The sequence below is a fragment of the Mustela putorius genome, unplaced genomic scaffold, assembly GCF_011764305.1.
Source record: "Mustela putorius furo isolate JIRA1106 unplaced genomic scaffold, ASM1176430v1.1 tig00000281_pilon_pilon_pilon, whole genome shotgun sequence".
Lineage (NCBI taxonomy): Eukaryota > Metazoa > Chordata > Mammalia > Carnivora > Mustelidae > Mustela > Mustela putorius.
Window position 1 is genome coordinate 14,246,615 of NW_025421343.1, and position 26,571 is coordinate 14,273,185.

Here is a 26,571-nt window from a genome sequence, read left to right on the forward strand (position 1 = left end):
CACAAAAGGTAAATAGCATGAAACAAATTATTATGACTGCTCTCACTAGTCCTTACCAACTGATAATTACCAAAATAGCAGGAATTCCATTGGTAGGCATATATTTATCATGCAACAATAAAGCAAACACTGCACAAGAAATTTCTTATCTTCCAGTGTCTGTCCATAGCTATCTGGGCACTAGTTCAAGTCATTTAATCTCATTACAGTTCCGTTTTCCTATGGTACGTTTTAAAAGTATTTTTCAATAGTCTATGTAAAAATCATATCTACAAAAGGATGGGAGCTGAGCATGATGAAAGGAAGGAAATTCAGCTTGGGGAGTTGAATTATGAGTGAATCTTTTGTTGTTTTTTGTTTCAATTTATGGAAATGCTTTTCAATCAGTAATGATACATAATATCTTTTTGAGGATCTCACCACGATTTCTAAACATGTCAGAAAAATACATTAAAAAAAGATTAGAAGGAACAAATTGTTGGAGGGAAATAAGAGACGATCGTGGGTCTCCTACAATAAAACACTTTGTCCTTTTTACTGATCGCTTTTTAAATTTTTTACTTGCCGGAAGGAGTGAAAGCCTGAGCAGCATAAATTACCTTTTCTTTTGAAGACAGCGTGGGATGTACAAACTTCCTGTATAGGAGGCTGGAGCCTTTTGTGTAGGGAGACAGCAGCCAGGCTACAAAGGCTATTTTTAGTTCATAATAGAAGGGAAACCTGGAGAGAGATGAGAAAATACACGTTCCGTTCGGTTCTCGGCAACACAGCCCCGAGACCCAGCTGCACAGACGCCTCTTCTGCAGGCCTCCAGACCCCTCCGGCCACCACTGGTGAAGGGTGTGCACACTTGCCAACACAGAGCAAAAGCCCAAAGCCGCCTTTTTTTCCCCGTCCTTTTTCTAAGATTTTATTTTTTATTTTTATTTTTATTTTTTTTTAAGATTTTATTTATTTGAGAGAAAGAGAATGAAAGAGAGAGAGAGAACACAAGACGGGGGAGGGTTAAAGGGAGAAGCAGACTCCCCACTGAGCAGGGAGCCCAATGAGGAACTCAGTCTTGGGACTCCAGGATCATGACCAGAGCCAAAGGCAGAAACTTAACAGAATGAGCCACCAGGTGCCCTAAGATTTTATTTTTTTAAGTAATCTTTACACCCAACGTGGGTCTCAAACTCACAACCCTGAGATCAAGACTTACATGTTCCACCAACTGAGCCAGCCAGCACCGGCTGCTCCTCCCCCATGATCCCCCCACTCTCCTCACCCAAGGCTTCTTTTCAAAGCAGGTTCTTGTTTTCTCTTTTTGTCAAAGCAAGCCAGGGACCCAGGTTCTCTCCAGCAACCACACTGCAGCCATGCTTGGCAACTGCTGGGGCTTCCTGCAGGGTTCCACTTTCTGCGGTGGGAGACCGGGCTCCAGCTACAGCCTGCAGGGTCAGATGGCCATGGCCCTCTGAGCCCTATACCCAGCCACCGACTTTTCACTGGTGGCCAAGAAGGCACAAACTCCTGGAGGATTTAGAACAGGGAGGAGCTAACCAAGAATCTCCAGACAGAATCAAAGCCTCCCCTTCTTGGCTGTCTTTTTGGTCCCAAAAGAGGCAGGGATAGGAGCCAGCAAAAAGGATGCTACTCACCCTAATATAGTCTACGGCAGGTGAACAGATTCATGCCAAGAGAAGAGTTCAGAGCGCAGGTAACCTACAATCCTGGAGTCAGAAGTCCTGAGTACTATTCATTCATTCATCACATGAACACTTACCTGCTCCAACACGTGTTAGCTTGTGCTGAGCACTGAGGACACAATGGTGAATAAAAAGACTGATCCCTGCTCTCTTGGGGCTCTCAGTCTAGTGGGAAACAGATTAAGAGTGTCTTGTATCTTTGGAACTGATGGTCCAGGCAGAAAAACAGAGACTGATCAAAGAACTGCAAAAGACACAGAACAGCAACTAGAGAGAAGTGTCAAAATGGGCCTCTGCCAGCCCATGTGGTGCCTTTGTATGCCAGCCCCTTCAACTGAAGGCAGTCCTGCGAGCACAACTAGTGAACAGGGCTCATTTGAATTTCAGCCCCACCTGCCACCTTGGCCAGATATCTTGTGCTATATACAACCTGTGCAACAATACTTGGCTCTTCTGCTGTGTACTAATACCATGTCTTTTTATTTTCTTTATTCTAATGCTTTGGCATCTTGGGGCCTTCCTGACTCTGAAGAGACTGTCCCTCCCTAGGTTAGCCAATTTTGAAGGATAGGAAACAACTCGCCCACAAACAAGCCTTTCAAATGTAAACCAACCAATCCAGAGCCCATATCCCAACCACCTCCTTTAGGAGCTCTCACACTCTGGGCCACTCTCCAGCTGCTCTAATCACTCCGGGGCCAGGTACCAGCCAACAAGGGACAGCCCCAATACCCCAGAGCCCATAGAAATTATTCAGACTAGTTGGTCCTAAACATGTTTACTCTGCCTTGCCTGTTCCTTCCATGGAAACCACCATAAGGATTCTTGCCTACACTTCCTACCTCTGCTTCTTGCCTGACCTCACGCATGCCGTGCCTCCTGTTTCTAGGGACCTGTGAGTTTAACAGCCCGCTCCCTTCATGACAGTCATTCCTGAGTCTGTGCGTCTTACCATACTGGATTAAAACAAATCCCGGGTACCCTTAGAACATGATCCCCTGAGAGAAAAGGACACCCACACTAGTCTGAAGAATCAGAGAAGTAAATTCTTCCCACTCATGCTCTCGCCCCCCCCCCCACCCATAACGCAGCTGAAAATAAAGAGTGATTTCTGGCAAGTCAGTTCAGAGCCTTCAGCTCTCACACAGACTCCCAAATCAGCAGCTCCAGCCACTCTGCTTTCCTCACCGAGGTCCCTGGTCCGCTGCCTTTGGCCTCTGGCAGGCTCTTGCTGAATACTCCCTCTGCAACTCCAGGACACTGACATGTCAAGACTGCTGAATGTTTCACAGCCATCAGACAAGAGGCTGAAGGAACAGAGGCATGATTTTCCCACACTGGAACTCTCCACTGATTATTAATGAAGGAAATTTTGTCTTGAAAACAACTATTTACCAGCCCCAAGGGGAAGGCAAATGAATCTAGCAAGCTCAGGCATCAGTACAAGATACACAGTCCCAAGGGATCTATCACACGGCACTGCTTTTGTTGGCTATGTGAAAGATGTTTTTGTAGCAGGTAATATATGCATATAGTTTTTAAAAATTCAAATGTCCAAAAGAGTATACAACAAAGAGTCTTTGCATCCCAGACTTTTAGTCCCTTTTCCAAAAGCAAAAGCATTATCAGTAGTAGACTTCAGACACCTAAGATAGACAATCACGTGGGTATATGTGACTCCTTTAGCAACCCCAAACACACATGGTAATATTCGATAATCCCTTTCCCACACCACACTTCCCCCATTGAGAACACACACACATATACATACACCCCTGATAGTATACTTTGGGGGATGATCTTGAGCTGTCCCTGGAATCATCACTCCAGAACCAGGCCCTTGTGAGGTATCATAAGGGTCTCCCAGTTGAGCCACTCAGACCCTGTTACCCAGATGCCTTGGGTTCGCTTGGCTCTACCAATGCAATTGCCACCAACCAGCTGAAGGTGAAGGAGAAGTCACCTTCCCCTGACCTACCGCTGTCCCAAAAGGCGGAGAAGGACCATGCTCGTTCCTTGATGATAAGTCTTTGAACTGTCCTGACTGCTAGGATATATTTGCCTCCCCAGATACAGGTGCCCTGGAGTGCATGGGGGAGGTGAAGGCTCCCACCCTTCCGATGATATACCTTCACACTCCTGAGGGGTAACTTTCCTCAGAGGCTTGGACACATGATGAAATTGCCAAAGCACATGCAATTAATGTGCACAGAAAATTTATGGAAGAACACACAAGTAACTTTTTAACAGTCACATCCCTGAGGAGAGAGAATGAAGGCCTGGGGGACGAGGGCCTCACTTTTTAGTGTATGGTTTCAATTTCATTTTGCCATGTGATACAGTGTTTTGTAAATGTTAAAAAACTAGATGAAATCACCTATGGATGTTGTGAGAGAAGCAACCATCCTCTGTCTCCTGTGACCAGATATGACGGCTGTTTACATCAATAGAAAGTATAAAGAAGTTAACTATGACGAGAAAACTGCCCTAGGGGAGGGGTAGAAAGAGGGCAGTGGGGAGGAGCGAGAAGGGAGGAGAGGAGGAAGATAAAGGAAAAGGGCCATCTCCAATCCTGGAAGTGAACCAGTGTTAAAGATGCTTCCCAAGAAGCCAGAAGGTGCCTCCAGGAAGAACAGAAGCTTCACTCTCTCACTCTCTCAATCTCTCTCTCTCATTACAGAGAGTGCAGAGCTGCCAAGCTGGTGTCCATGTCCCTGAAGGGGGGAAATAGGGCTCTGTCTGTCTGATCAGCTTGTTCTGTGCCACTCCCTGAGCAAGAGGCAGGAGGGAGTGGGAAGACTCTGCCCAAAGACAGCTGTGACCTGCAATGCCTTCAGGTTTGCAGAGAAAGAGAAAGCAGGTTGAGGGCAGGACCAGACTGTGGGCTAAAGCAGGCAGTGAAGGTTCCCGACCTCTTTCTTGCAGAAGATGGACAAGACCCTCACTTCCCATACATAAACCACTGGACAGCTCTTGCTACAGCTGGGCCAGCTGAGTCCTCTACACGGATTAGGAAGAGAGGGAGTCTATCTGCACCCACACACAGGCACCCAAATCCCAGGTATCAGAGGTGGTGGTGGGCAGAATTTTGGTCCCGTGACCTTCTCATCCTCATGTTACCCCCACAAATATGTTCCCTTCCCATGGCAAAAGGGATCCTGAAGATATAATTGAGATTATCAGCCAGCTGACTTTAAAATAGGGACATTATATTGGATTATTAAGGGTAGGTCTAATCTAATAACATGATCCCTTAAAAGCAGAAGTCGAGCTCTTTCTCTGGCCAGCAGCAGAAGGCAGAGATCTGAAGCTTGAGAAGGCTCTAACAGGCACTGCTTCAGCTTGAAGCTGAAGTGGGAGGTACTTGTCAAGGAAATGGGGACCTCAGTCTTACAGCCATAAGAAACTGAATTCTGCCTACTCTCCAAATAAGCCTGAAGTGGCATCTCCCCCTGAGTCTCCAGAGAAGAGCCCAGGCTGGCCCATACCCTGACTTTGGCTTCGTGGGTCCCTGAGTGGAGGACTCAGTGGATTCTACCTGGACTTCTGACTCACAGAAGCTGAAATACTTAATTTCTGTGGTTTCAAACCTCCTAAACCTGTGACAATTTGTTACAGCAGCAATGGAAAGCTGATACACTCCCCCCAAATCAAAATCAAATCAATTCCAGAGATAGCTGATAAGCATTAAGTATGAAACTCTGAAGTCCCAGGGCCATGAGTAAAAATATATTCCAATTACCAGGGACAGCACACCCATCACTAGACCAGATTTCCACTTGGCTAAGAGCAGTGAGACAGAAATACCAATACCTCTGGAAAGAGCTCATAAGACTAACACTAGTCCCCCACAATATTCACGAGGAGGAATAGGAGGACAGCAGGAGGCCACCCAGCACTGCACACAGGACATTGTTCAGAAGAAAGACCAGAGGACATAAGGAGCTGGCCGTCATGTTTAACTGACGACACAGTCCTCACGGGGCCTGGCCTGTTTCCTTCATCTCCCCATGGGGTACAGGAACCTCCCCAATGAAGCTCTACCCAAAATGGGGCCTTACTCCTGGTACCAGACCCTGAAGCCTGGGGAAGACAAAGGATGGCTCAGCAGAGCTCCTTCTCCACTCCTGGAGACTCCTGGAGACTTAGCCCCATCCTGAGTCTGTGGTTTATTGGGGCACATGGCACCAACATTATATATTAGATAATCCACATTTCTTCCCTACACAGTGGCTGAGACATCTATGTCTCCCAGAGGGGATGAAAACCAGCCTCCTTTCGGGGGAAGACTACACACTAAGGTCTTTAAGACCATTGATCCAAAACAAGATTCACAGAAGTGGTATTCGGGTCTCATTCTTGGCCTATGACATCCCAGAGGGTAAGTTCATACTGAAGCTCTTTGGGTAAGGAGTTTCTCCAAAATGGAAATATTTTTATTATTCTTTCTGATGATAATTGATCATGGTGAAACATTCATACAACATAGCCTAATAAAAAACCAACCCCATGATTCCAAGTTGTAGAAGTAAATCTGGTTAACGAATGGGTATTTCTGAATTACTTTTAGTACTATACATTTAGTATACATTCACATGTGGTACAGAGAAAGTTAGGCCCATTAAGGAGAAATAAGATGCTACACATTATCTACAGCCTCTTTGACCTTCGAAGATGCAATATATCAGGGCACCTGGGTGGCTGAGTGGGTTATAAAGCCTCTGCCTTCGGCTTGGGTCATGATCCCAGGGTTCTGGGATCCAGCCCTGCATCAGGCTCTCTGCTTAGCAGGGAGTCTGCTTCCTCCTCTCTCTCTCTGCCTGCCTCTCTGCCTACTTGTGATCTCTGTATGTCAAATAAATAAGCAAAATCTTTAAAAAAAAAACATGCAATATATCAATGCATGGATCTAGCTTATAATTTTTACTTGTTCCATTGCTATAACAGTGGCATTGTTTATAAGGAAAAAAGTTTTCCATCGAAAGGGGATTGATTAAATTATAGTCTGTCTATACCAAGAAATTCCATGCAGCCATGTAAAAAACAGGGAGATCTAGGGTGCCTGGGTGGCTCAGTGGGTTAAAGCCTCTGCCTTTGGCTCAGGTCATGATACCAGGATCCTGGGATTGAGCCCTGCATTGGGCTCTCTGCTCAGCAGGGAGCCTGCTTCCTTCACTCTCTCTCTCTCTCTCTCTCTCTCTGCCTGCCTTTCTGCCTACTTGTGATCTCTCTCTGTCAAATAAATAAATAAAATCTTAAAAAAAAGAAAGAAAAAAGTATATATGTATGTATATATGTATATACATAAATATGTTAAAAGTATATACAATGGTGAACAGTAGTTATAGTGAGAGTGAATGGTCCTTGAGAGAAACCTAGTTTTATTCGTCAAAGGGAAACTTGTGTATACCGTTTCTTCCCTTTGGTGTTTTTTTTTTGTTTTGTTTTGATATATAAATGCTTCCTTACCAACTACATTAGTTGGGGAACTTTATTTATTTTGTCCACCATTATATCATTATATTATAAGAATAATACCTGCTCTTATAAGGTCATTGAACAAATATTTACTTGAAGAGCAACTTTATAGATTTAATGTATTAAAACTATCCCAGTAAGACTGAGACTGCTTTTAGAAATTTCCTACCTCTCCATTGATACTGGGCAACATCTTCCCTTGAAAAGTCCCATGTCCTGGAGTACTTACCAACAAAGGAAGATGTCGGTGAATGTCTCTGCTGTGGTAAAAAGTGCAAATATAATCCAGTACATCATCCATTTGACCTGTTGAAAGAGAAAACAAAAAAGCTAGTAGATAAGGTCAAGGATAAATGGCTGGCTGCCGAACAACAAGGACAAGAGGCTCAGACAGTGGATGCTGAGGCATGCCCAGCCAGTATATCCTGCATTTGTAACCCCTTCTTCCTGTCCTTCCACAGCTTGGTTTCCAGTTCCACTCCAGACTTTGGGGCTGGAGGCAAACAAGCTACTTCCACAAATAATCCAGACTCAAGGTCAAAGTAGATCCTGGTGACAATCTAGGCTTCATGTGAGCCAGGGAGACCAGCAGACTAGGAGGGACTCAGGATTCAGTTAGGCCATCTTACCAAGACTAACACCACATTAGTAGACTCTCCAAGTCTTAACAAAGATATACTTTGGAAGGACCTTTAGTCAGGCCAGACTTTCTGGAATGTGTCACTTAGGAATATTTTCCTGTGGAAAAGTCTCACATCCCCTCACAGAAACTAGATCTTTTTATTTTTTTTAATCTCTCCCATGTGACCAACCTTATGCATTTCAACTGCCTCTCTTCTCCAGTAGAGCCCTTGGACCCCTGTCTCCCAAACCACTGCAAGTCTTCCACCTGCTTCCTTTGTCTCCTGGCTTCTCCCACACCAACTCATCCTATAAACCACACCTATGCTAGTCTTCCCAAATCAAGAATTTATCAGACTACTCCCTGATTTAAAATCTTCCAGCCAGCAGAATAAAGTCCAAATTCCTTAGCCTGCTCCATGTACTGTCTGGTGATGGTGGAATAAGGCATTTGACGAACCCTCCTGCTAACAATGATAACAAACTCTGAACAAAATATTTAAAAACAACTCCTTGAAGCCACTAGAAGGCTATCAAAAGTTGGTAGAGTTGCGGGTCCATATCTGGGCTCTCTACTCTGTCCCACTGGTCTATGTGTCTGTTTTTGTGTTACCCATGCTATCTTGGTGATCACAGCTTTGTAATAAGGCTTGAAATCAAACGATGTGATGCTCCCAGTTTTGTTTTCTTTGTCAACATTTCCTTAGCAATTTGGGGTCTCTTCTGGTTCCATACATATTTTAGGATCATTTGTTCCAGCACTTTGAAAAATGCCGCTCTGTGGTCAACTAATCTTCAACAAAGCAGGAAAAAATATACAGTGAAGAAAAGTCTCTTCAATAAATGACACTGGGAAAATTGGACAGCTATGTATAGAAGACTGAAACTTGACCATTCTCTTACACCATATACAAAGATAAATTCAAAATGGATAAAAGACCTCAACATGAGGCAGGAATCTATGAAAATCCTAGAGGAGAACATATGCAGTAACCTCTTCAACACTGGCCACAGCAACTGTTTTCAAGACATGTCTCCAAAGGCAAAGGAAACAAAAGTAAAAATGAACTTTTGGGACTTCATCAAGATCAAAAGCTTCTGCACAGCAAAGGAAACAGTCAACAAAACAAAGAGACAACCCACAGAATGGGAGAAGATATTCACAAATGACACTACAGACAAAGGGTTGATATCCAAGATTTATAAAGAACTCCTCAAACTCAACACTCAAAAAACAGATAATCACGTCAAAAAGTGCGCATGAACAGACACTTCTCCAAAGAAGACATACAATTGGCTAACAGGCACATGAAAAAATGTTCATCATCATTAGCCATCGGGGAGATTCAAATCAAAACCACATTGAGATACCACCTTACACCAAGTAGAAGGGCTGAAATCAACAAGACAGTAAACAACAACTGTTGGAAAGGATGTGGAGAAAGGGGAACCCTCTCACACTGTTGGTGGGAATGCAATTTGGTGCAGCCACTTTGGAAAACAGTAGGGAGATTCCTCAAGAAATTAAAAATAGAGCTTCCCTATGACCCTGCAATTGCACTACTGGGTATTTACCCCAAAGATACAGATGTAGTGAAAGGAAGGGTCATCTGTACCCCAATGTTCATAGCAGTAATGGCCATAGTAGCCAAACTGTGGAAAGAACCAAGATGCCCTTCAACAGACAAATGGATAAAGAAGATATGGTCCATATATACAATGGAATACTATGCCTCAATCAGAAAGCGTGAATACCCAACATTGCATCAACATGGACCAGACTGGAGGAGATTATGCTGAGTGAAGTAAGTCAAGTAGAGAGAGTCAATTATCATATGGTTTCACTTACTTGTGGAGCATAAGGAATAACACGGAGGACATTGGGAGATGGAGAGGAGAAGGGAGTTGGGGGAAATTGGAGGGGGAGACAAACCATGAGAGATTGTGGACTCTGAGAAACAAACTGAGGGGAGGGGGTGATGGGTTGGGTGAACCTGGTGGTAGGTATTATGGAGGGCACGTATTGCATGGAGTACTGGTTGTGGTGTATAAACAATGAATCTTGAAACACTGAAAAAAAAAAACACATGATTTTTTTTTTTTTTAAGTTGGTAGAAACTGGAAGAAAACCACAGCAGGATAGATCCACGTTGATGTGCCTGGGAACAATCCCCAGCCTGCAAATCAGGGGCAGACAGAACTCAAAAAGAAACACATAGTCTTTTTGCCTGCAGAACTGGAGAATGAAGTTTGAGATTGCAAGAGAAGCTAGAAATTAAGAGGGAAAAAATCCCAGAGAAGGAAACTATAAAGGGGAAGGCCCCCAAATCCACATATAAATTCCCCTTAAGTATTTGCCTGGCCCCTGAGTTGCACAGAATCAGGTAATACTCCAAGGTAGCTGAGGAAAAAAAAAGCTGGAAAGCTGGAAAAAAATAAGAAGACTAGTATCTTCTCACTGTAGTAGAAACAGAGTTTAGAGTTTGAGTCTTACCAAGTGGAGGAGCTTGGTAAACATCTGGGAATTTTCACTGAAACATCTAAAATACCATACCTTAGTAATAAAAATTACATCCCAGGACTAAGAGATCAGCTCTAGGACTAAGGACAAAACTGAAATACTCCTGTCCCAGTAAACATAAAATTTAAATGCCACAAGGTCAAGATGATCTACAGAATTTAACCACCTACTGGAACAAAACTCAACGTTCCTTACAAGAATTCAACATAACATTGTAATAAGATTGCAGAATATTAGGTTAATATATAAAAGTCAGGGGCACCGGGCTGGCTCAGTCAGTAGAGCCTCTGACTCTTGACCTCAGAATTGTGAGTTTGAGCCCCACATTGGGTGTACAGATTACTTAAACATAAAGTCTTTAAAAAGTCAACTGATTTCCTACATATCTGGACATATGGAACTTGAAATTAAAATCCCATTTACATTAGCAGCAAAAAAATAAATTACTGACTAATATATCTAACAAAATATGTAAAAGTTCTATGTGAGGAAAACTATAAACTTTGATGAAGGAAATCAAAGAAGATCTAAACAAATGGAGAGATATTCCATGTTCATGGATAGAAAGACTCAATATTGTGAACACATCAGTTCTTTCTTCCAAAATTAATCTACATCAAATGCTAGAAAATTCTTTTGTGGATCCCAACAAACTGACTCTAAAGTTTATGTGGAAGGGTGAAAGACCAAGAATAGCCAGTATAATACTGAACAAGAATAAAGTTGTAGGCTTGATGCTATCTCCCTTTAAGACTTAATATAAAGCTACAATAATCAAGACAGTGTTATTGCTGAAGGAATACATAAATAGATCTTAGAATAGACAAATAGAGGGGGGTTCCTGGGTGGCTCAATCAGTTAAGTGTCTGGCTCTTGATTTTGCCTCAGGTCATGATCTCAGGTTGTGCAATTAAGCCCCACATCAGGCCCTATACTCAGTGGGAAGTCTGCTTGAGAGTCTCTCTCTCCCTCTCCCTTTGCCCCTTCCTCTACTTCCTCTCTCTCTCTCTCATAAATAAATAAATCTTGAAAAAAAAAAAGACAAATAGAATAGAATAGACAGATATAGATACCATAATGATAGTCAACTGATCTTTGACAAAGGAGGACAGGCAATTCAATGGAGAAAGAATAGTTTTTTCAACAAATGGTGCTAGAATAACTGGACATCACATGATATAAATAAATCAGTAAATGAGTAAGAAAAGACTAAATGAATGGATCTAGACACAGGTCTTACAACCTTCATAAAAATTAACTCAAAATGGATCATAGGCCTAAAAGAAGATACAAAACTATAAAACTTCTAGAAGATAACATAGAAGAAAATCTAAGTGACCTTGGGCTTGGGAATAAGTTTTTTAATACAACAGCAACAGCATGACCCATGTAAGAAAAAATTGATAAATTGGATTTCATAAAAATTGAAAACTTCTGGGGCGCCTGGGTGGCTCAGTGGGTTAAGCCGCTGCCTTCGGCTCAGGTCATGATCCCAGGGTCCTGGGATCGAGTCCCGCATCGGGCTCTCTGCTGAGCAGGGAGCCTGCTTCCCTCTCTCTCTCTGCCTGCTTCTCTGACTACTTGTGATTTCTCTCTGTCAAATAAATAAATAAAAATCTTTAAAAAAAAAAATTGAAAACTTCTGCTCTGCAAGACACTGGTAAGAGAATGAAAAGTCAAGCCACAGAGCAGAAGAAACTATTTTCAATACGTATATCTGATAAATAAATAATATATGAAATATACAAAGATCTCTTAAACTCTGTAATAAAAACAAACATCCCAATTAAAAACTGGGCAAAAGATCTGAACAGACACCTCACCAAAAAAAGATATACAGATATAAAACAACTTAATAACAAAGCTTTTGTTATAAAAGCTAAATTTTCTTTTACCACCACTTAACAAGACACTTATCCTAAGAACACAGGTGCAGATTCAATATTATTTTTCTTGAAAAGGTACAAATATGTTAAAGAATCTACAGGAAAAGATAGACATATAGAGTGAAGAGATGGGAGATTTCAAGGGAAAGGAAACTTTTTTTTAAAGATTTTTAAAATTTATTTGGAAGAGAGAGAGAGGGATCATGAGCGGGGTTGGGGGGAGGGTAGAGGGAGAAGCAGACTACCTGCTGAGCAGGAAGCCTGATCCAGGACCCTGGGATCATGACCTGAGCCAAAGACAGACACTTAACCAACTGAGCCACCTAGGCACCCAAGAAGGAAACTCTTTAAAAAGAACAAATGGTATCCTAGAATCGAAAAACACAATATTTTAATTTTTTAAGTTATTGAATGGAATTAAGAGTAGACTGGATGCAAAAAAATTTTTTAAAAATCTATGAACTTTAAGACAATAAAGTCAGTAAGACAGAAATCTAGACTGGAAAAAAGTGGAGAGGCTCAATACCCATGGAATAGCATCCAGCAGTCTAACATATATGGAATAGGAATTTCACAGGAGAGTAAAAACAGAATGGGACAGAAAAAATTTTTGAACAAATAATGACTGAAAATTTCCAGAACTTATCAAAAATAGCAAATCCACAGGACCAGGGAGTTCAGCAAATCCCAAGGAAGATAAATACAAGAAAATCACACCAAGGCATATCACAGTAAAATTGCTGAAAAAGAAAGAAAATCTTGAGAGAGAGGGAGGAAAAAACATATTGCATATAGGGGAATGACAATAGATGACTTTTCATCAGAAATGACAAATACCAGAAGAAAACAGAGTAACATAGCTAAAGTGTCGAAAGAAAAAAACATGTCAATCTGGATTTCCATTTCCAGAAAAAATATCATTCAAAAGTAAAGGCAGTTCTGGTGAATGCCCATTGTTTTTGTAACTCTGAAACATGGGTCTCAACAGATTTACTCAGAAGTCTTCTTCATTCAGAAAAACAACACTGTCCCTTGGAAGCCATCTTATTTTAATCCATCAAAAGTAACTGCTGTCTGAGAGACCATATGCTGCCAAGATTACCTGCAGTAGAACAGGCTCCTTGGCAGGGGGCAAAGAAGGTCTTTCCAACTGTAACTTTCATGGGATGCTGGGAACCATGACCCAGGAGTTCCAAACTGGTTTCCAGATACACTGCCAGAAGCCTGAATTCCTACTCCACTGTCTTTTTCTTTTTAGAAAGAAAAGCTCTAATAGCTTCAATTAAAAACAAAGTATAATGATGAAGAGCCTAAGTGGCTCAGTAGGTTAAGCAACCAACTCTTGGTTTTAGTTCAATTCATGATCTCATGGGTCAGGAGATGAAGCCCTGTGATGATCAGGTCAAGGGAGAATGATGGACTCTTTTTCATTTAAAAAAATTTTTTTTTGATTTGTTTGACTTTCAGACAGACATGAAACTATCACTTCCTGAAAAGCTTCCCCAACACCACAACTGCTCTGGTTTCCCTCTTGATTTTCTGGCTACCTCTGAGGTTCATCAATTCCTCCACAAGGCTTTGTTCTAGACATTCTCTCTCTCTCTCTCTCTTAAGATTTTATTTCTTTACTTGAGAGAGAGAGAGAGAGTGACAGAAAATGAGAGGGGAGAGGGTCAGAGGGAGAAGCAGACTCCCTGAGGAACGGGGAGCCTGATGCGGCACTTGATCCCAGGACTCCAGGATCATGACCTGAGCCAAAGGCAGTCGCTTAACCAACTGAGCTGCCCAGGCGTCCCTTGACATTCTCTTTTAACTCTAGACAAGACATTTTCTCCGGGAAAACTCTGCATTCCTCATCAGCAACCAATCACCAAATTCTGTCACTTCCACTCTGTTGAAACTATCTTCTTCTCTCCATCCTTTCTGTCATTTACTTACTTCAGACCACCAACATCTCCTATAAAATAGAACTACAGCCTTTAGCTTGGTCTCTAAACCTCTGACCCCTTACTAATCTGTCCTCCATATTCCATTCAGATTCTTAAATCTAAATTTGATAATTCTCCTTTCCAAAGTCTTCAACAGTTCCTTAATTGTTTTTAAGATGAGGCCCAAATTCCGTAAATTGGCTTTCAAGTCCTTGCATGAATGAAATCCTAATTATCTCTATAAAAGCTTTCCCCCACACCAATACTTTCTTGAATTTTTCACTCAAGTTAAAAGGAACTTCTTTCAGTTCTTTGAACAGTGTACCTTCTTTTGCCTCCAGGATTCAGCCCTCAGATCTCAACCTCAATATCACTTCCTCCAGGAAGTATCCAAAGTTTGGGTAAGTAGCTTCTCCTTTCTTCCTCTTACAGTGTCTCATACATGCTCCTTGTCATAATACTTGTTACTCTGCTTTGACAGTACCTGTCTATTCCTATGCTTTTCCTACTAGACTGGAAGCTCCCTGAGAGTGGAGACAAGTTATTCTTACACATCGCCGTATCTCTAGTATCTAAAACAATTATTGGCACCTAGTAGGGATATGTTTTGAATGACTCAATTAGAACGTTGACATTGTAAATGGGAAAGAAAGGATGGTTTTCACATGTTGAGAAAAGAATATACTTCAGGAAATGCTGTTTTAGGTGGCTTTTTAAGAAGAAAGGCAAAATTAGATAGCTTGCAGGGCAACAAGGGTCTGCTGAATGGATGGCTGGGTATACATAGGAGGAAAGGGGCTTACTGAAGTCAGGGCACGGTGTGATATGGAACCACTCACACTAGCAAGAGGGTAAAGAAAGAGGCGAGTTAGGGAGAAGAGATTGAGCACCATAAGGCTGAGGGGAGTCTGAGGATTCAGAACATCCACGAAGAATGTCTAACAGGTCACTGAAAAGATAAGAGCAATTCTCAGAAAGGAGGTCAAAACTATGCACAAAGATGAGGGAGCTGTGGTAAAGAGGAGACTTGAAGTGTTTACCTAAAGAAGTTTCTATCTTGCACTCCTCCACTTTAAATACTATCATGCAGGAGTGTCTGGGTGGCTCAGTGGGTTAAACCTCTGCCTTCTGCTCAGGTCGTGATCTCAGGGTCCTGGGATGGAGCCCCGCATCGGGCTCTCTGCTCAGAGGGGAGCCTGCTTCCCCGCTCTCTTCCTCTCTGCCTGCCTCTCTGCTTATTTGTAATCTCCCTGTCGAATAAATAAATAAATAAATAATGTCATGCAGAAAGAAGAGTTTGAGAATGGTTTGTTAACCCCAAGAGGGTAAAGGGAATATGGAACTCAGAGATGGAAACCATAAATAAATTACCAGGAAATGGTTTTCCCCATCATGCCATACAGACACCAAATTATGCCAGTTTTTTTCCCCCAAGGTTTGAAATAGAACTTGCCAAGTTTGAGGGATTCTAGGTAATGCTTCCTGTCAGATGAGGGGGAGCTTGGGTAGGTGAGCACCCAGGATAGAGAGAGGAAGTTACGGCTGATTTGAGGAGTAATATTCAGGAGCAACGTCAGAGCGGATAGTTGACCGCATGACTGAGAAGTCCTTCTCAGCTGGTCAGGAGCAGGATCCAGGAGTGAGGAGATAGAGAGAAGCCAAGACCCTAAACCACAGTAAGAACATGGGAGGAAGAGCCTGGAGACTTGAATGAACCCCAGAGGTTCATCAGACTCTTCCCCCAGGGCTCCTGGCAGCCTGCAAAAACCTTCCCCATGGGCTGGGAAGGCAGCAGGTGTAGTTACCTCCTTAGCCTTACCCCCCACCTCTGCATCCTCTCCTACACCAGCCATGCTAATACCACTTAAGTCTTTCATGCTCTCTTTAGCCTCTGAGTCCTGCTTCAGCCTCACAGAGAATCACCTATGCCTGTGACTGAGAAGGAAAAAGCATGAGCCTGGTATACAGATGGCTCTGCACCATCTGCCAGGGTGAGCTCAGCGCGGACCGCTGCACAGTCAGGGGCAGTCCGGAGAGAGCTGCAGAAGTGACAGTCCCCAGCAGGCAGAACTTTGAAGAGCACACTTATGCCTTGAGGTAATGCCTTTACACTGTCACCAGGTATAGTAACTATATTTTCTTACTTCCTGTGTTCTTGACGTTCTGGCATCTGTGGCTTCACTGGCTGGGGAGAGACTGCCCCTCCTAGGACTAACCAAGTCTTCGAGAGAGCAAAGGACATGCCCTGCAGCACACCTTTCATAGGCAAACGGATCAGTCTAGAGCCCATACTCTTAAACTCCCTCTTTCATGGGGCGCTCACAGGTTGAGCCAGCTCTAATCACCCCAGAGCCCGCTAAAGTTTTTCAAATTCGCCAATCCTAAACCTGCTTGCACTGCCTCGCCTTGACCTTCCTACAGACACCACAATGCAGAGCATCACTGCCTCTGACACCTAACAGACCCAGGTGTTCCCCCAAATGGCCCTCCACGGCCTGCTGTGCCTCCTCCTTCTGGGAAAACTGTAAGAAGTTCTTCCTTCGTGGTAGTCCTTTCTGTGTTGGCATGCCCTACCATACCCGATTAAAACAAATCCCAGGTACATTTCAAACCCCAGGTAAGTACTGGCTAGATGGCAAGGTCCTTGGAAGGAACAAGACTGGTGTTGAAGGGGTTTGGGAGGGGTGCCTGGGTGGCTCAGTGGGTTAAGACTCTGCCTTCGGCTCAGGTCATGATCTCAGGGTCCTGGGATCGAGCCCCGCATCGAGCTCTCTGCTCAGCGGGGAGCCTGCTTCCTCCTCTCTCTCTGCCTGCCTCTCTGCCTACTTGTGATCTCTGTCAAATAAATAAATAAAATCTTAAAAAAAAAAGGGGGGGGGTTGGGAATGACCTGAATAGGCCCATGGAATGTGGACCCGTGTGGCGCCTGTTCCTGCTCACCACAAGGTCCCCCATGGCACAGGAGGCCTTTGGTAATCAAATAGATGAGGTGACCAGCCCTGTGGATGTCAGCTAGACATCTTCCTCAGGATGACTGTGCGTGTCCAATGTGCTCACGTGCCAGCAGCCAGGTGGGAGGGACAAAGGGAGCAGGTGGCCTTTGCACTGTGGAATCCCTCTCACCAAGGCTGACCTGGCCACAACCACCGCTCAGAGCCCAAGTCGCTGGCAGCAGCACAAGCAAGTCTCTGATGACACCGTGTCTCATGGCCCCAGCCAGACTCCTTAGAGCAGGCTCGTCACGCCAGGCCCCTTCCCTCACAGAAGGAGAAGCAGCGTCTTTTCTGGAAGATTCACTGACTCTGCATGCGGACTTGCTTTTCCTGCTGCCATATTTCCGGCAGCCTGTAGAGTAAGCTGTGGGCTCAGTGTCCTTTTTATTTTGATGCCTGCCACCCAACACTCCTTCTAACCAAGGACCATCTTTTACAGGAAAAGAAACCCAAGACAAGAGGCTGAGGGGCTGGGGAGTCTCGATCTTACCGTGCCCCCATACACCCACTGCTCTGAGGCAGCGGACTTTAAAGTGTTGCAACAGCTATAGGAGAGTTCCGAAAGAGAGTCAGCATTCTGAGGTTGAGGCGTTGACCTGGACGATGCAGTTTCTTCTGTGAACCAGGAAGCAACACATACTTTTGCAGCTTAGCCAGAATCTAAAGGTTCAGGGAGCAAGGAACTGAGAACGGTGTTGCTTATGGGTAAGCCTACTGCCAGCTTTGTACAACTCCAGTTGTGGTTCGTGGACCAGCACCACTGGAATCACCTAAGAGCTTCTTAGAGGTGCAGCATATCAGAACTCACCCCAGACCTAATGGATCAGCACCTGCATTTTAATAAAATCCTCTAGTCATTCTACGTGCACATTGCAGTTTGAGAATCACTGGTCTAACAGACTCTCAACAATTTTGTGTTTTACTTTTAAATCTCTGAGTTCTGCTATTTAATTCTTACAGTACCTGAAGGGTGGGTGCTTTCACCAGGGATACAAAATGATTCCAGTGATGTGGAAGCACAAACAACACTCCTACCTGGCCATTTCAGAACCATGATGTCTCTAGGAAATAGATGTCTCTAGGAACTGATCCTGATTACCAGGGGGGAACAGGGTTGCTGCTACACAATGTGGCAGGAGGGAAGGTAGATGGAAATTAAGGAGCCTCTGGAGGGATCTGGGTGGGATCCCTTGTGTGAGCGAGTACCACCTTGCTCAGAGCTAAGAGTCAATGGATCATCACTATAACCTTTCACAGGCAAGACCTTTGCTAAGGCCTCCAGCTTCCCACAAAGGAAGACTCGGGCCACAGCCCTGGGTAAGGAATCCCACTCACTAAAGCTCTAACTGAAGACAAAAAGAACATGAATTAGATGGTAGAAGAGGGTAGTAATAGGAAAAATTGTGAAAAGTTTAGAACGGATATCTGTAGAATGCTAGATGTTGTCTAGAGCCTCCTGAATTATCCTTCTTCTATAGGTGTCTTGTTTTTCAATATCTTTGAGCTATTTTACAACTTTGTAAGTTACAGAAAACTGATTGCAATGCAAAGGATTTTATCTAGAGGTGCAAATAAATTTTGTCCAATGGAAGTGCAATTGATCACCCCACCCTCCTCCAAAATCAGCTGAATATCTACTAACAAATTCATTTAATATTCCTGAATTCTTAGATACATCTGCTCTTTGGAGTCTCCTTTGTATTTTTTTTGAAACACCTTTATTGGTTCCCTTATTAATTAATGAGTTAAGTAAAACTTTCAACATGTGTCCTATGACCCAGCAATTGCACTACTTTATTTTTGTACAAGAGTCATGATTTGACCCTTTTAAAAAATCATCTTTTAACAAAAGACATGAATGCCAGCTATGAACTCAAGACTACTTGCATGACTAAGAACTATAACTTCTATCCATATTTTCGTCCTTTCTGTATCATGTATAGATTTAAATATTTTAACTAGTTTTATTTTTATGTATTCTCTTTCTCGCCCTCATATAGCATATGTCTATATACTATAGGGGTATGCCAGTGATGGTTCACTTGACAATTTAATTTTTAGAGTGCTGAATATTAAGATCAGAGCCAGAGGAGGAGAGGTCTTTGCCAGAGATACTGGACTGGTGCTGGACTCAGCTGAAAAAAACTGGACTTACCAAGTACATAAATCACACAAAATTCTTGTTGGAAATTTTTTTACAGTCAAAATATGGTCAAAGGAGTAGATGTGGGTGCTGAGCAGCCAAAGATATAACTGTAATCTGTATCTGTATCTATATTTATTTGTTTTTACTACCAACGTCCAATGCTATTTAATTTGGGGACAGTCTTCTAGCATAAGGATCTTTGTGGGAGACAAGGCTAGTTATACAGGCTTAAAAAAGTCAAATGCTTGTATTTAGGATTTTGAATCTGCAGCGAATGTTCCAAAGCCACAGACAGCTGGCAGCCAGTGTCCCTGGTGGGGACCTCCGCAGCAACTTCCTAACCAGAGCCTTCCTGTGATGTGAACTTGGCTGTCACCAAGAGGCTGTCATCTAAGTGAAATGTGACTATGGAAGCATGCTCAGAGATGCTATCCTGGCTCTGAAGATGGAGGAAGGGGCAGATGACCTCTAGGAACTGTAAAAGATAAGGAAATGGATTCTCCCCTAGAGTCTCCAGAAGGAATGTGGCCCTGCCTGATTTTAGCCCAGTGAGACCCATTAGACTTCTGACCTTTAGACTGGGAGATAATATCTATGTGTGTTTTAAGGCACTAAGTTCATGGTAATTTGTTACAGTGGCAACAGAAAACAAATACGGGAGGCTACTGTAACATTCCAGGAAAAACCTGATAAGAACATTTAAGAGAGTGGCAGCACAGGAGGAGAGACCTGGTTTGAAGGACCATTAAGGGGATAGAGATGAAGGACACAGTCAGGAACCAAGGGTGTGTATAGGGTTGGGTGGTGAGGGCCAGACAGAAGCTAAAGGCAATTCCAGGTTTCTCTCTTGGACAAATGGGTTTATTGGTCAAAATGAGGGAAAGAGGCCACTGTAATGGTGAGTGTGAATGTGTGCGAGAGAGCATGTGAAAGCGTGTGAGAGTATGAGTGAGTGTGAGAGTGTGTGTGTGAGAGAGCATGTGAGTGTGTAAGAGTGAGAGAACATGTGTGAGAGATAGTGTTGTGTGTGAGACTACATAAGGGTGAATGAGAGAACGTGAGTGTGAGAAGTGTGTGGGGTATGTAAGCAGGAGAACATGTGTGAGAAGGTATGTGAGTGGGAGTGGGAGAGCACGTGTGTCTGAATGAGAGAGTGTGTGAGTGTGTGGGAGTGAGAGATGTGTGTGAGAGTGTGAGAGAGTGAGAGCGTATATGAGTGAGAGAGCATGTGAGTGTAGAAGTGTGTGTGGGTGTGTAAGTAGGAGAACATATGTGAGAGAATATGTGAGGGTGAGTGTGTGAGAGCACATGTGAGTGAGTTATGGTTGTGCGAATGAGAAAACGTGTGAGAGCACATGAGTGTGAGAAAGTGCTGGAGAGGGTGTGTGAGGGTGCGTGCAAGAACATGTGAGAGCATGTGTGACAGAGTGAGTGAGAGTGTGCGTGCGTGTGAGCAAGTACAGGAAAAGGAGGCAGATCTCTTCTCATACTACTCAGCTCCTTTCTTTCAATTCCATTTTTACCAAGAAACCTTCTAATCTTAACTCTCAAGCTTTCCCTACTGGGAATAACTCATGCTCACCAGCCAACACAAACAGCTGCTCTGCTTGTCAGTTATATTTTTCAGTCTAAATTAATGAATTGCCATTTTAGTCATAAACCAGGCTCCTGTCAGTTTGGTCAGACCAAAACAATTTACCAGGGTCTGATTTCTCCCAGATGAGCTGACAGAGCTGAGTTTCTGCCCCTGCAAAGTGGAGGATCAGACCCTGAACCACAGTGACCCCAATTATGTCTCCTTATGTGGCACAGCTTCCCTGCACTCGTGGCTGTTTCTCCCGACCCCTGCCAGCCACGGGTGCAGGGAAGCTGGGTCGGGAGAAAGACTGTGGGAGAGGCTGCCTCCTGCTTTACCCCTGCGTCAAGCCAGTAGAGAATCAGGAGGTTGTGCGCTTGCAACTCAACAGCTACTTATAGTTCACACTGAGATTCCCTCAGATATACCAGGGACCTTGTCTCCAGAGAACCCAGCCCTGTCTAGATGCCCTGCTTAGCAGACGCAAGCCCAGGCAAGCAGTTCAGGGAAACTGAGGGAATGAGGGGGTGAGTTCCTATTGCAGTTGACCTGGAGGTGGCTGGTTTTCATCATAAAGACATCCTGGAAAATCTGAGAAAGAAAGTGACTTTCAGATACACTTTATTTCTTTACCTGTGGTAAACTTCCAAAATGACTTCTGAGTAAAAGAGGGAAAGCAAAGACCCTTTGTCCCTCACAACACTAGGGGCCAGGATTGCTGATATCCACCCCTCTGATTAGGAAACCAAGGCTCTTGGAAGTTAAGTTTTTTTCTTTCTTTCTTTCTTTTCTTTTTTTTTTAATTTATTTGCTAGAGAGAGTGAGTGGTAAAGAGCATGAGAGGGAAGAGGGCCAGAGGGAGAAGCAGGCTTCCTGTTCAGCAGGGAGCCTGATGTGGACTTGATACCAGGACTCCAGGATCATGACCCGAGCAGAAGGCAGATGCTTAGCACCTGAGCCACCCAGGTGCCCACAAGTTAAGCTTCTTGTCCAGTATTGCATCCATCAAATGTCAGAGCCCACACTTGACTTCAGACTCCCGATGCCCTAATCCACATCCTCTGTAGTCTGACCTGGGTTTCTGTCCCACACGACCTGGACATCCTTTCCTCATCAGCCACCCCATGCAAGTGTCTGATGATTTTCCTGCTTAGAGGAACCATCCAGCAACAATACAATCCTTCAACGATCAGTACTCCAGATTCCCTTCCGACATCTCAGGCGTCTGCTGGGTGCTGGGGAATCGGATGAAAGACGATGACCAGCTCTTGTTCTTGAAAAGCTTATAAAGCAACAGAGTTTAAATCACGGGGTACTCAGGTCACACAGCTGGAATGGGAATCATCACCAGAGTCACAGAGGCAGGAGGGCCTGAACCCCCTGTGGTGGACCATCTCCCAGTAACCGTGATCTACACAGTGTTTTCTAGACAAGGAAACTGAGGCTCCAAGAAGTAAAGTCATTTGTCTCGGGCCATACAGTGGTATGTGGCAGCCTGGGTGGCCTGTGATCCCTGATTCCATTTCCTTTCGCCATACCTCCCTTCCATTTCTCTGGTTCTGCAGGGTTCTAGACATGGGGAGGACTCCTGGACCAAAATGAGGCAAGTCTCATGAGATGAAGGGTAAAGGAAGGGTTCCTTTGCGCTGCTACCAGTGCCTGCACCACAGGCCGTCCTCCTCCTCCCACTACTTCACACCCAGCTTCTCCAGGACCGTCGGGACCCCACCAATAAGTGCTACTTACATATTCTTTAATGTCCTTCGATTTCACAGCCTTGTAGGAATAATATGCAGGGTAAAGAGTGCCAAATATAAGCCTGGAGGGAAAAGAGAGAAAAAAGAGAAATGTGATTTTCTTTCGTCCTATTTGATGGAAAATGTCTGTTTTCAATGCCGAAAGCAGTTCTCCAAGCTACAGAAGATGCTGATTTGTGGCCTGATCTAGCTTTATGAATGCCCTGAAGGTTTCTTCTCGTGGCTGGGCCGTGCTTAGGAACCTCTGTCCCGTTTCAACTGCACACCCATCTTCCTTTAGTCTGTGGTTTGGGCAACATAAAAGAGTGATTCGGGGGTGATGGAAGCCAAAAATGGGGGTGAGAATGGGAGTGGGAAGCCAAGCTGAGTAGCCCGTGGCCTCTGAAATTAAAGGTCAAACTCTCCTCTCCTGCTGCTAATCCCCACTGATGCTCTGTAAAGCCCGCCCACACCGTCGTCTTCCTTCTCCAAAAACAAACAAACAAAAAAAACCCTTTCCACTTAAAGTTCCTTCAAAATTTCCCTCCCCTCACACTGGATTCCAGCATCCTGCAGCCAGAATCAGCCTTTCAAATTCTGAATGCAGTCTTCCCAAGACACACATCCCAACCTCGCGTTGACTGGCTTCTCCCTGTTGTTGAGGAGGAGGAAATAAAACGACAGCACATGACTGTCTAGGTACCAGCTCTCACTGGCCATGCCCATGGCTGCACGAGATCACGAAATGGTTCGACTCTCAGCCGTTCCCCATAGTTCTCCCAGCCCTCATTCTCTCCACCTGGGCCCATCCCCTCTCAAAGCCTTTGCCTCTGCTGTTCTCGATTTCTGGAATTGTCCCTTTCCCTTTCTTTGCTAGTTAATGCCTGTTCATCCTTCTGATCCCAGCTCCGTCATGCCTTCTTCATGGAAGACTTCCCTGACCTCTCCGACTAGGTCAAATCTCCTATGACACAAGGTACACATTATCAAAATGCTGTTTTACGACTAGCTGTGATGCTCTCTGATTGACAGAACTATTTGAACTATCAGTGCCTCTCCCAATTGAACTATCAGTGCCTTCAGAGCGCAGAATGAATCTGCTTTGTTCAGCAATGTGTTCTCAGTGCCTATCCAATGGAAGGCTCTCAATGGATATATTTTTTAAAGATTTTATTTACTTATTTGTCAGAGAGAGAGCACACGCACAAGCAGCGGGAGCAGCAGGCAGAGGCAGAGAGAGATACAGGCTCCCCGCTGAACAAGGAGTCCAAATGGGTCTCCATCCCAGGACCCTGGGATGAAGACCTGAGCTGAAGGCAGCAGCTTAAATGACTGAGCCACCCAGGCACCCCTCAATGGATATTTTTAAGTGAATGAACTGACAGAATGTTAGAGCTGGAGGGGTTTAATCCTTTCATCTGAGAGATGAGGTCACCTCCCAGGTGTAAGCTGTCTGGGAACAGAGCCACCCTGGTCCCAGGCCCCACAGGAGCCAACATCTCCTGTAATAGCCCCACAGATGGAGCTTCTAGGATCCCTGCAAGGAGGTCCCTGCAAGGAGACACCACACTCCGGAAGCCCAAACCCATGGCTTCCTCTTCAGGTTATTTAGAGGTCATACAGAGAACCCAGGCCAGATTCAATGTACCAAGCAGGGGTCGGCTTTCCCATAAGATCTGTGGCCAGGTGACACCTTGACCTTCCATATTTATCAGGTTTCCAGGAAAAACAGAAGGTGAATGGAATTGAGTCAGTTTCCGATGATGAAAGAGAAAGGGTTTTGTAACCTTGACTCACATGGGCCTTTCACCAAGTGCTATATAGGCATCACTGCAGTCCTCAGAATGGCCTGGTAAAGGAACCTCTTTTATAGAAGGGATAACAACACGTGGAGCCCTTAGTCACTTGCTTGTCTAAGGTTGTGGGACCATAAGGAGAAAAGCAGGGGCTAGGACCCAGCCAGCTTGGCCTCCTCCAAGCCTGGCTTCTCACCACCACTGTCTACCGCTTTGGAGAGCGAGGCTATCCTCTGGGAAGGCCTGAATTATGCCTGGGGAGCAAGAGAAGCCAGCAAAGGGAACAAAAGAGTAGTCTGAAAACAAGGAAGAGGGAGGAAAAGAATTTAAGAAAGAGAGAGAAGGCAACAGTGTCAAAGGCAGTGGGCGGGGCGGAGGGAGAAACACTTCATGGAGGAGCCTGCTGGGTTCAGTCATGGGGCAGCTTGGTGAGGGAGGTCCCTCCAACCACTCCACCCTGCCCCAGCCCCAAGCATCCTTGGATATCAGGGAGTCTTACTTTCCTAGGAGGCCTCTCCTGACCTTGTCGCATCCCCCAACCAAGACTAGGTTCCTCTCGCTGTTCCATAGCGACGTGACTCTGGACGTCGCCCTTTCCTAGCCCTGATCCACACAACTTGCCATGGTTTATTCAGTGTCTGTCTCTCCTGTAAGAATATATGCTTCCCAAAGCCAAGGATGGCATCTTTCTCATTCATAACCACCCCTGGGGGCCTGGCAAGTGTTCAGGAAGTGCATATTCACTGTGTGACATTTCAGAGTGGTGAAGCAAAAGCCAGAGCCCTCCAGGAGACACCTGTGACCTTGGGACTGAGGTCTGAGCATCCAGGGGACGCCAGACAGCACCAGGCTGATTCAGCAAAGCCTCGGGCACAGTGCCACAGGTTCCGGAGAAATAAACACACCATTCCTTGGCTCAGATGCCCCGGTTATTAGCATGTCTGCCAGGATGGTTCTCAGCCCCTGCCCTGAGGCAGCATGTGAGCTGCTGAAAAGAAAGAATTGGAAAATCCATCATGACCCCAGGCTGGCTGGATGATCTGCTCCTCTTCGAGCTCCGGTGAGTAGACAGGAACACCAGTGCCATCAGGGCAGTCACATAACTGGAAAGGCCCAAGGGCATCCAGACAAGAGAGGGCGTGCTCCGTCTGCCAGGCTCCTGACATGAAGTGGCCGCCCGTGTCCCCCTGCGTGCCTCCCTGCCCCATATATGACAGCACGGGGACAGCAAGACGGATTTGCTTCTCAGTCTCCAAAGTCTCAATAATGTCTCCTGGAGAGCTTAGCACTTCACCGCTCAGGGAAAGGAGAGTGGCAAGTTCTTCCTAATCCGTCTGGAGACAAGAAAGAACAATTGAACCACATCCAAGCCAAAGGGTTGGGGCACTTAACGTCCATTCAGACCAAGTCCCTTCTCCAGAGGCCGCAGGCACCCTCCTTCCCAGCCTGACAGCCCACCCCTGCCCAAGCTTCCGGATCCCACGGCCAGCAGCTGTCCCTTCTAAGCCGTGCTGCCTTGCTCACAATCTGTGACTTCCTGCCCGCGTCTTAGTGCGTGATCTTTCCACAACTCCACAGTGCTTTTCCTGATAAAGTCCCACTAATCCTTTAAGACCCAGCTCAAAAAAGCCACGTGAATCTCTGGTCACTTGTCCCTCAGAATTTTCTGGGCGCTCTACTACAGACTTCATGTAGGAGTTTCAATAATTAATCGTTAACAATAATGATGGCAATATCACTGAGTGCTCACTAATGCCAGGCACTGCCATACAGGCTGTACACGTTCTCGCACGTCAGTCCCTCCGTGCCTAATTGGGGTAAGAATTCTCACTACTCCATCTCACAGACTGGAACACCGAGGCCAAAGGAGACGGAAGAGGCAGGAACACAGGTGGACCTGACGAGAGGCAGCCTGACAATAGGGCCCTTCTCCTTTCTCCTTCTGGGGTGGCCTGTGCTGGCTGAGTCATCTCTCCGGCCAGACCACACAGTTCTGGTCTGACTGGTGGGGTCCCTAGTGCCTGGCACAGCCCCTCCCCAAGTGGGTACCTGCTAAGTGTCTATTGAGTGAATAAAGATCAAAGAATTGCAATCGCTCTCCAAGGAGCTTAACCCACTTGACAGATTCACATACCTCTCCCCACAAGGTCAGGAGGAAAGCACTGACATACTTAAGAGGATCTAGAGTACTTAAGCGCTCAA

General features: G+C 44.8%; 1 protein-coding gene across 4 annotated transcripts in view; it reads right to left on the reverse strand.

The window, feature by feature from the left end:
- Window positions 1–26,571, reverse strand: part of REEP1 (receptor accessory protein 1) — a 105,255-nt gene that overhangs the window by 33,553 nt on the left and 45,131 nt on the right. For all 4 annotated transcript variants that reach the window (XR_006606453.1, XM_013051223.2, XM_013051224.2 and 1 more), the window contains exons 2-4: window positions 22,584–22,656; window positions 7,396–7,472; window positions 600–720 (exon numbers count right to left, since the gene is read on the reverse strand). Coding sequence is in view for 3 of the 4 variants with exons in the window: in XM_013051223.2 (XP_012906677.1) it covers window positions 600–720; window positions 7,396–7,472; window positions 22,584–22,656 (271 nt within the window). In the remaining variant the exon portion in view is untranslated. The remainder of the gene's footprint in view (window positions 1–599; window positions 721–7,395; window positions 7,473–22,583; window positions 22,657–26,571) is intronic.